A 9,705-nucleotide genomic window follows, 5' to 3' on the forward strand; every position below is an offset into this window, starting at 1 on the left:
TCCCCCTGCATCGGCAGGCGGACGCGCAACCGCTGCGCCACCAGGGAAGCCAACCAGCGTTTCTTGATGTAGCTTAAAGGAGTCTAAATAGCATGGTGGGGTGCCTAAAGAGTGAGGGGGAAGTTTGCTTCGTTAGCCCTTTCTCTGCTTTGTTTTTTGTAACCATCCTCTGTTCCTTTTCTCTCTTTCCCTCCATCTCCCCCACTTCTCTTGTCTGTCCCACCTGAACATGCCCCCACCCTGGCCGCCCTCCCACTCTCGCCACCTCTTCCCCTGCTCCCCTCCCTGTACAGCAACTATAATATGTCAGTCTGGGGAAAAGGATGGGGGTAACTTGATTCCAGCGTCCTTCCGAGTTCTGTGCGTGTTGTGATCTCGGTGCTGTGTTAGCAGATCCTTCCTGGCCCGGCCTCTCGGCTCACCTGCTCACTGCAGCCACCCTCTCTTGGTCGTACCCTTGACCTTGTCATCACTGGTAACCTCTACGCTCTCTAATCTGAATCCCAAGCATCTCAGTCTTGGTCCACCTCCTCCTCCCCCGGCACAGCTGCTTTATGGGCATGTGACCTGTGCCCTTACAGACCCTATGCTCAGAACGGAACCCCGCTTGAGGGTTTAATGTTCTGAGGTCTTTGTTTTAATTTTATCTTTGAATTTGTGCTTTGTAAGTGAAGTCTGAGGAGACAGCGGAGTATGTGCTGGGGCTTAGAGCCTTGGCCTCCGCACTGTTCCTTTTCCTGTTGCCTTCCTACCTCCCCAGGATGGATGCTTGGCTTCCCTGCTCCTCTGGCCCCTGGGACCTCTGACCCCGCACAGCAATCACTGCCACCCTCCTTCCCCCAGGGAGTACAGGCATGGGGTACATACACCCCACAGCATCTTGGGCAGCGGGTGGATGATGCCACAGGTCATTCTGCCGGCAGCGAGGCAGGGCTAAGCCTTTTCCACCCCATCCAGGTACTTAGCGCACCCTGGTGCCGAAGGAAGTTGCAGTGCCCTTGGGGGTGGTCCATCCTCTGTGGGTTGGGGCAGTGAGCTCTTGGGATGGGGAGAGGCCTGGCTCTACTACCCTGTCCCTGCTCGGGCACAGTGCATGGGTCTGTCCAGTAGCTGGTGAGCAAAGCACTGAGTCTGAGTCTCTTGGGTCTGCACTCACGCCATGAAAAGCTTTGTGCCCCAGGGAGCATGACACTAAACAGCAAATAAAAACGTCGGGACAGATGAAGAGAGAGAGAGAATATAGAAGGGAAAAAAAAAAAAGCTTTATATTTTAGTACCTTTAATGGCACTTTTTATGCACTTTATGAACAAGGGGTCTCCATGTTTATTTTGTCCTGGGCGCTGCAAATTATGTAGCAGATCTGTGGTTCATCTGGGTCCACCCATCTGCTCACATTTCCCTGTCCCTCAGCCCCTTGTGGGCTCACTTTCCTCCTTCCCCGGGCGGGATCCCTGTGTCTCAGGCGAATCTTAGCTGCTAACATCCCCCTGAACTCTGTGGTCTAGTTTGCTGTTCCTTAAGAAGCACGCAAGTTCAATGGCACCGCTTCTTGCTGTGTATGGGGGACGCTCACGGGAGACGTGCTCTTTTCCCCCATTGCATATTTTTTAAAGAAAATGAAAGGTTAGCATAACTGTTTCCAGAAGACACATTGAATCACTTAGTTGAGTCTCAGCCAGTTGCTGCAACATTAACCTTTGAAGCAAACTTCATCCAACACACAACACCAGCCTGCAAGCCCCAGCCTCTTGAAAATGGTGTGCTGGGCAGCTGGCGGATACAGTGGCTTCTGCAGATTCAGCAACAAAAATATTTTTGTTGCAGGAGCAGTTTATACTTGCAAGGAAGAGAAAGAAGTAGTTGACTTGCCTCATGAGGTTAAAAGAAAGTTGCCAATTTTTCTTTTAGTTTTATTTGTTCGTTTTATTGCTCTTCTCTCCAAGCTTTAGTGAAGGAGGTTGCAACGGAGAGGAGCGCTCAAGGGCTTTTAGGCCAAACCCAGGGTGGCCAGAAGCTGAAAGGTTGATGGATCATTGTTTTTAGGTCCGCGCTAGATGATTTCTGGCTGAGCCAGCGTCTGGAGAATTCTTGGAGAATTCCAGGAATCCCCTTTCCTCTTGTGGCTGTAAGAGTTTGCAGGGATCGTCTGACCTCTTTGCGAAGTTGTATGAAAAGAGATTTATTAAGGACTCTGGTGCTTGTTCTTTTTCTTTTTTAAAAAGTAAATTTATTTATTTATTTATTTGTATTTACTTGGGGCTGTGTAGGGTCTTCGTTGCTGCGCACGGGCGTTCTCTAGTTGTGGCGAGCAGGCGCTACTCTTCGATGCGGTGCGCGGGCTTCTCATTGCGGTGGCTTCTCTTTGTTGCGGAGCACGGTCTCTAGGCGCGCAGGCTTCAGTCGTTGTGGCATGTTGCGCTTCAGTAGTTGTGGCTCACGGGCTCTAAAGCTCAGGCTCAGTAGTTGTGGCGCACGGGCTTAGTTGCTCCACGGCATGTGGGATCTTCCCAGACCAGGGCTCGAGCCCGTGTCTCCTGCATTGGCAGGCGGATTCTTAACCACTGCGCCACCAGGGAAGTACGTCTGGTGCTTGTTTTGATCTCACCAATTTAACCATTGTCTGCTAATAGGTTTTTTCTTTTTTGAAATCTACCAGGTCTTCTGGAAAGATCCGTAATTGTCAGAGCTGGGATGACTTTGGACATCACCAGGCTCGACTCCCTTATTTTAGAAGTGATAAAACTGAGACCCAGAGAAGTCTGTCACGTGACCCAAGGTCAGAGTGAGTTACTACGGATGCCCTGCTCCCTGGGACTGTGTGCTCCCAGTCTACGTGGAGGCTGTGGGCGTGCTGTGTGTGTGTTTTGTCTGTGTCTTCACGCTGCACCACCCTTTGTGGGTGCTGGAGGATAAACCCATAGCAAGTCATCAGCCAGTGCCCTTACTCAGCACAGGCCTTTTCTTCCCTGTGGGAATCGGCAGTTGTGATGCCCCTTCAGGGGGAGCCCAGGCCACACAGCGAGCCCGTGAAGCAGGCAGTGCCACACAGCCGGGGCTTGTCTGAGGGTAACACCGTGGCCTGGGCCCTCACCCTGAGGACGTGTGACCTTGGCTTCCTCTGCTGGCCTCTGCTCTGATTTCCTTCAGCTCCCTGGCCCTGCTCTGCTCCCGTCTCCTGCCCCTGCCCCGTGGCAAGGTCTGGCACAGAGAGGCTCTTTTTTGGTAGCTGGCTTTGCACCCTGAGCATCTGGGCAGTGAGCACTGGTGAGAACACCTGGGCTCTCGGCGCCACCACCGCCAGCTGCAGGACCGTCGGTCCCCTGGCGAGCGGAATGGGCGCTGTGCCCCGTCCCATCTGCTCATGGGACAAAGCACAAGGCATGTAGGGCATGCGAATAAGAGGGAGGTTTGTCTACACTGATGAGGCTCCGCTCGGACCACTTGTATTTCACACTGACTGCCCTGGAAATTTGTGACCATTGCTTTCCTTTGAAGCGGACTCTTCTCCTCTTGCTCCCCACCGCCAAAAAAGAGAAACCTGCACGAAGGAATTACACTTACAGATGTTTCCAGACATGTATTAGGATTACCACTGTAAAAGGAACCATTTTTTCCTGAGCTTCGGTGGACTCTGATGGTGGCCCCGCACGCAGCCCTTCTCCTCCCTGCTGGCACAGCCCTGAGTTTGTTTTAGGTCCACTCCTGACCCCCCCGCCCCCCCCATTCCTAACTCAGGCAAATCCTGAGGCGCTAAGGCAGTCACCAGCGCTACGATCCCCCTCGCCTAAAGGTGGTTGAGGATAACCTTATGACCAGACAGTGGCTGATGACCCACGAGGAAGAATGTTCTGGGCCCTTCTGGATTCTTAGCTCTTCTGAAGAGACACACAAGGGAGAAAAGAGTCTATTACTTCCAGTGGGCATTGCTACATCTTTATGTCATGCCTGGGATGATGGTGGCCCTCTTGGGACCATGAGCCCAGGCTGCCGTTGATCAGATGGAAGGAAGGCAGGAGCTTCTTCTTGACGTTGTCCTTGAGCCTTTGAAGTGGTCAGCCCTGCCATCACGCCCTTGAGTGGGTGGATGTTTACTCCATTTTGCATTGGGTTTTTTGTTACTTGCAGCTGAAAAAAAACCCAAAGAAACCCTAACTGATGCACCCAGATCATTTTTAGTGTTGATCTATATTTAGCCTTGATGGAAGCTTCTAGGCTGAGCTGCCCTTGGGGAGGGAGATGGATTATATCTCTTTTTACTGCTGTGTGTTCTGCTGGCTTGTGTGTTTCCCCCCAGCATCAGACAGTAAGCCTGGAGGGCACGGGTGGGTTTCGTTGATCTTTCATGTTCCCTCTGCCAGGCCGTCCTCAGTGAATGCTTGTTGAGAAAGTCCTCTTTCATGTTGGCAGCGTTTTGTGGGAGCGGTGATGCCAGGCCTGCTGGTTGTTGTCTGTTTGTTTGTTGGCATCTAAACGAACGGTAAGACCCTTCTTTAATCACGCTACTCACCAGCCTCTCCCAGGTTTTAGCAGTAAACCTATCACACAATTAGTATCCTGCCTACGGCTCGTAGTTAGTGATTTAACTCGGACATGGAGTCCACACGCAGGACTCTGACACCCTTGTCTGGGCTGTCTCCATCGACCTGGCTGGTATGGCCGACGACCCGGTTGTTCTCGGGATCCGTGTTCCCTTCCAGCCCCTCTTGTTGACTCTGCTGTGGGGCCGGCATGTAGCACAAGTGAGTCACTTGCAAACCGAGGGTGATGTGCCTTTCAACGTGGACGTCCCCTCTTTCCCACTGGCCTCCCAGGCTCCTCCCTCTCATGAACAAGAGCATGACCTTGAGAACGGACAGTGTGGTGGACTCACTTTGGGCTGCCCCTCGTCCTGGAGGGATTGGGACCACGTGAGCCACACGCTCCCCTGGTGGGGCCCGAGGGCTCCTGCTCAGCCCTCATCCGGAGCCTCGGGGTTGAGCTTTTGCCACGTTCAAGCTCCCCGTCCCGGCTTTGCCGTGTACCCGACTTGTATTTCACCCTCCCTCCCCGCCAGCGGTTGGCGAATCTGGAGACAAGGAACAGGAACCGCACGCCCCAGTCTTCCTCCTTCCCCCTCTGGCTCCTCCCGGCTGCCAAGTGGAGGATGGATGTCTGCGCCTTTACTTCGTAGGCATGTTGCGAGGCTCCTGCGAGATGCTGAGATGTGGGCTGTTAGGAGAGGGTCGGGCATCTCCAAGATGGCCTGTGGCTGGGCCGCTTCACAGGGAGGCTCAGACAGAGTGTCTGCCGCAGGGAGCCTGGAGCCGGCTTTGATGTGGGCGGCCCGGGAACCAGCCTGCGGACAGCAGCGCGGGGTTAAACCAGGAACGGGTGGCCCCAGGGTTTCCCATCCGCAGGTCAAGGCCGAGGCGTGCCTTGGTGCTTCCAGCCGTATCTGCTTTTCATCTCCCCCCGAGTCCCCCCGTGGAGCGTGTGTCTAGACAGCTGTGGAATAAAACGCTCAATTGCCAAATAGGAATTTGGCCAGCAGAGGTATAGCTGCGCCGAGCAGACAGGCCCAAGGTGAGGAGGGAGGCTGAGAAGGAACCCCACTGGATCTGGAGCAGGCTGGAGAGTCTGACGCTTGTGCGGCCCGCTGGCACCTGCGGGAGACAGGAGCCAAACGGCCCCCAGAAGGCATTTTGACCTCGTGAAGGGCTGTAAATCTGGCCCGGCCCACGTCTCTGCCCCACCTCACTCTCTTGCAAAGATTTCTGCCTACAGTTAGAATTCACGTTAACACCTACAAGGAGTGAAGGTCTGGGAGGTGGGAGACCTGTTCTCTCGTTTAGCCAGGCTGCTCGTGAGCCGTGAGGAGTCACTCCCTCTCTGAGCCTCCGTTTCCACATCTGTAAGATGGGAGGAAACATGCCCTAACTGCCAAGGGGGTCGTGAAGGTGCTTTGTCACCTGGGAGGTAAAATGTCACCTGTGTCATTCCTTTCACATCAGTCCAAGCTTCATAGTCTAAGAATCCCCCTTGCTATGTGTCCACTTGCCTATTTCTGTCTTATGATTGTCCTTTAGAATCTAGGAGATGTTTGAGTGAATAAAAACTTAACCAAGGTGATTCTCGGTGTGGCCATGGGTGCAGGTTTGGCTAAGTGACCACTTGTGACCTGAATTTCTTTCCCTTGTGTTGAAGTGAGGATTGGTCCTCGGGGAGACTCTGGGCTCCTATCGCTGGCGTCCACTTGTCCAAGCCTGCGCGGTCACTACAGTGTGGCGACGTCACTGCGCTGGAGCCAAGCTCATCCACAGGCTTCTCTGGGCCCCGTTACTGGCCACAGGCCTGTTCCTCCCCAGTGAGTGCAGCCAGCCGAGCGGCAGGCCCTGGGTGTTCTCCTTCCCGCCTGGGGGTCTCTCCCCTCCGTCCTCACAGCATCTACTCCGCAAGAGCATGTGCCCCCTTTTCCCATCCCCTGGGCCTGAGCTCAGACTTGCAAGAGGGGAGCTCCAGGGAGAACTGTCTTTGGGCCGCTCTGCCTTCTAAATCTGCCTGAGACTCAGGGGCCTGGGTCTGGCCCCCTTCCTAGGGGGTGGAGGTGGAGGAGCAGGGGTGGGGGATGAGAAAATGCTAATTAAGACCTCCGCAGTGAGTCCTGCTCTGTAACTTTCTGATGTGGTTCTCGGCTTGTGGCTGAGCTGATGTGGGCTGGGCCCGCCTTTCTGTGTTTGAACTTGAACTCTCGCCTTGAAGCTGGTGAAAAGCAGCTGTAATCTTGGGCAGCCTTGCAGACCCAGCCCAGGAGCCTTCGCCACTGTGTTCTCTTGCCCACCCCCCAAGCCCAGCCCTGAAAGCGGTCCCTGGGCCCTGGAGGAGTGGTAGTGTCCCTGGCCGGCCTCCCCAGAGTGGCCTGTGCTCATCACTGGCCCTGACTCCTGCCCACCCACCCGCTGTGGCTACTGGATGAAGTCATTCCTGGCAGGGGCGGCTGGCACGGGCCCAGGGTAAACAGGCCATGCTGAGCTCATTGGCATGCTTCTGGATGAGCTCGGGGAGTGGGGACTGCAGGCCGCCCCCTCCAGAGCAGTACCACACACGCCAGCCTCAGGCGACCGCAAGGGCAAAGTGTCACTGTCAGGGCAGGCCTGTGCCACCAGCCTCCTCCTAGGTGGAGGGCTGGGTGACACGCGCTACTTTGTGGGAGTGTCGTTGGTGTGGTTTCCCCCACTGAGTCTGCACAGACCCTGATATTAATAACAATAACCAACACATCTGATGCTTACATGTCCCAATTATGTGGTGCTTAACTGAGCCAGGTGCTCTTCAAAGAGCCGTTCAGGTCTCAAGTCGCTTAATTCTCACAACACACCAATGAGATAAGTGTGCCGCGTTATTCCCGTTTTCCAGATGGGAACACTGAGGACCAGAGTGGCTGTAAGCTCGAGCCAGGATCTAATCAGGCCGCCCGGTCCCAGGTCTGTGCTCTTCACTGTGGCGCTCTTCTAGGCTTCTCAGTACCTGTGATCTGAGGGGGCATCCCTTCTCATGCAGCCCCTTAAAGTTTTAGGTCTTGGATCCCTGCTTCAATATATCTTCTTCCTCCCTGAGTTTTCTGACCCAGCTTGTTCCTGACCAGCATCTTCCTTATTTGGGGTCAGAGGGGGTTCTTTGTGACTCAGTACCTTGTGGTGGATGAGAGTCTGGCTTCGGGGTTGCACTCTTAAATCCCTGGCCCGTCTCAAGTCACCCAGTTGCTTGGAGTCTCAGTTTCTTCATCTGTTAAATGGGCCCAGTGATCTCCCCATCTCATCAGCTGGTGTCTGCTTCATCCCTGGCGAAGGAAGTGCTAAGTAACCGCTGGTTTCCACCCCCTGCACCCTCCCAGCCTCCTCTCCTCTTTCCTTCTTTTTCGCGGTGGACGAACACGAAGACTCTTACCTCGCAATTAGCACTAGGCCTGCGCCCGCTCTTTGCTTTCTGGGCTGGTCCACACTGTTCAGAGCAGCTGCTCATTTTGTCTCAGGAAACAAAGGAGGAAGGAACTCGGAGGTTTGCCTGGCTCCAGGGAGGAAGGGAGGGAGGAGAGCTTAGAGCCTTCTCAGGCGGAAGCCCAGCTCTCAGCCCTAGTGACGAGAGCTGGCTTTATTTTGTCCAGTTTTGGTTTGAAGAGTAGTTTGGGGCTTCTGACTCTGCCTGGCCTTCACAGGGCATTGGGGATCAACCAGGCTTTGTTGGGTTAATCGGCCTGCCAGGGACGGGTTGACGCAAGACCTTTCCAGGCAAGGAGAGAGCCCACCTCTTGGGTCTTGGCGTCTCGGGGCCCTGGATGCCTTGTTGCCCCCAGCCCCACCCCTGCCCCTCCCCAGGACTGCATGTGCTTAGCACAGAGATGCACCGGCCGGAGTCAGGGCAGCTGCAAAGCCCACAGAGCTCCTGACTCTTCAGAACCCAGGAGGGACGAGCCTATGATAAGTGGGGGCAGATCCACCCTTTCCCCTCCCCCCAGGGGTGTGGGCTCTGGATCCTTCCCTGTGGCTCTCTAAGAGTGCTGCAGTCAGGCTTGCCCCCAGTCCTAAACTTGTCCCCCTCCGTCTCCTGGCCTCTGGGTTTCAGAGCAAGCCTGTGCTGATAGCTTCAAGATGTGCTGAGACCCTGAGTTGGCCTCCAGTATCCGTCCCACGTCTTCCTTGGCATGTGGCAGCGTCAGTGCACACTTGGCTTGCAGCAGCTTACAGGGAGGCACTGAGTATCTTGGGTGGGAGGGAAGATAGTCCTCAGCCGGGAAGGGATGCTAGGCCTGACCTCGGTTTCCTGCAAGGCCTGGTGAGTATGAGCCGTGTCCCTGGCTTGGCATTCCACGACATCTGTGCGTTTATCCGTTCTGTTCACTTAACCAAATGCAGCAATGCCAACCTTGTGTTTCCAGGGAAAGCTGCCCGTGCTACTGCTTGGCCGCTCCTCGGAGCTGCGGCCCGGAGAGTTTGTGGTTGCCATTGGAAGCCCGTTTTCCCTTCAAAACACTGTCACCACTGGGATCGTCAGCACCACCCAGCGAGGCGGCAAAGAGCTGGGGCTCCGGAACTCGGACATGGACTACATCCAGACAGACGCCATCATCAACGTGAGCCCTGTCCGCTGCAGGGTCGGCTGGGAGTTTGGAAAGCTGGGCTGGGCTTAGGAAGCAGGGCTGGAGTCAGGATCCTCGAGGTGCTTTCAAGGATCCCCTAAAGCAGATGAGGCAGAGGGCTGGTCCTCAGCCTGTTGGCAATCTCCGGGGACTCCTGTGACGGGAACTTGAGATTGCCAAAGTTTGCAGCCCGGAGGAGCTCTCCATGCCCCCCGCCGCCCTGCCCCAGCGTCAGCCACCCCTAGCTGCAGCTGCTTGTTCAACTTTGTGGCAGGAGGGGTGCTCACCTCAGCACAGGCTCTGTAGCCCCGAGAGGAGTTTGCATTGCCTTGTGGGGGGTGGGGGGGCAGTCTGTGCATCAGGCCGACCCATTCCATGTCTAATGAGGTCAAGGATTATCACACACAATCTCATCAATGGAATCTTTTTTAAGTCACATTTTTCCACTTCAGCTGTTTCCCTATAGGATTAACCTTTCTAAAAAGCATTTTCCCCTACATCTATCTAATAAATAAGAAACACGGTGTGTTTTGTGCACTCGCTGCCTCTGGTAGGCTTTATTCCCAGACTTTCTTGTGATTTTCATGAACTA

The 9,705-nt window shown here is 54.8% G+C and overlaps 1 protein-coding gene across 1 annotated transcript in view; it reads left to right on the forward strand.

Annotated features, from left to right (window-relative positions):
- Nucleotides 1–9,179, forward strand: part of LOC114485368 (serine protease HTRA1-like) — a 20,029-nt gene extending 10,850 nt beyond the window's left edge. Inside the window, exon 4 of the mRNA XM_028486687.1 lies at nt 8,913–9,179. Coding sequence (XP_028342488.1) covers nt 8,913–9,164 — 252 coding nt within the window. The 3' untranslated portion in view covers nt 9,165–9,179. The remainder of the gene's footprint in view (nt 1–8,912) is intronic.
- The last annotated feature ends 526 nt before the right edge of the window (nt 9,180–9,705 follow it).

The sequence above is a fragment of the Physeter macrocephalus genome, unplaced genomic scaffold (genome assembly GCF_002837175.3).
Source record: "Physeter macrocephalus isolate SW-GA unplaced genomic scaffold, ASM283717v5 random_1139, whole genome shotgun sequence".
Lineage (NCBI taxonomy): Eukaryota > Metazoa > Chordata > Mammalia > Artiodactyla > Physeteridae > Physeter > Physeter macrocephalus.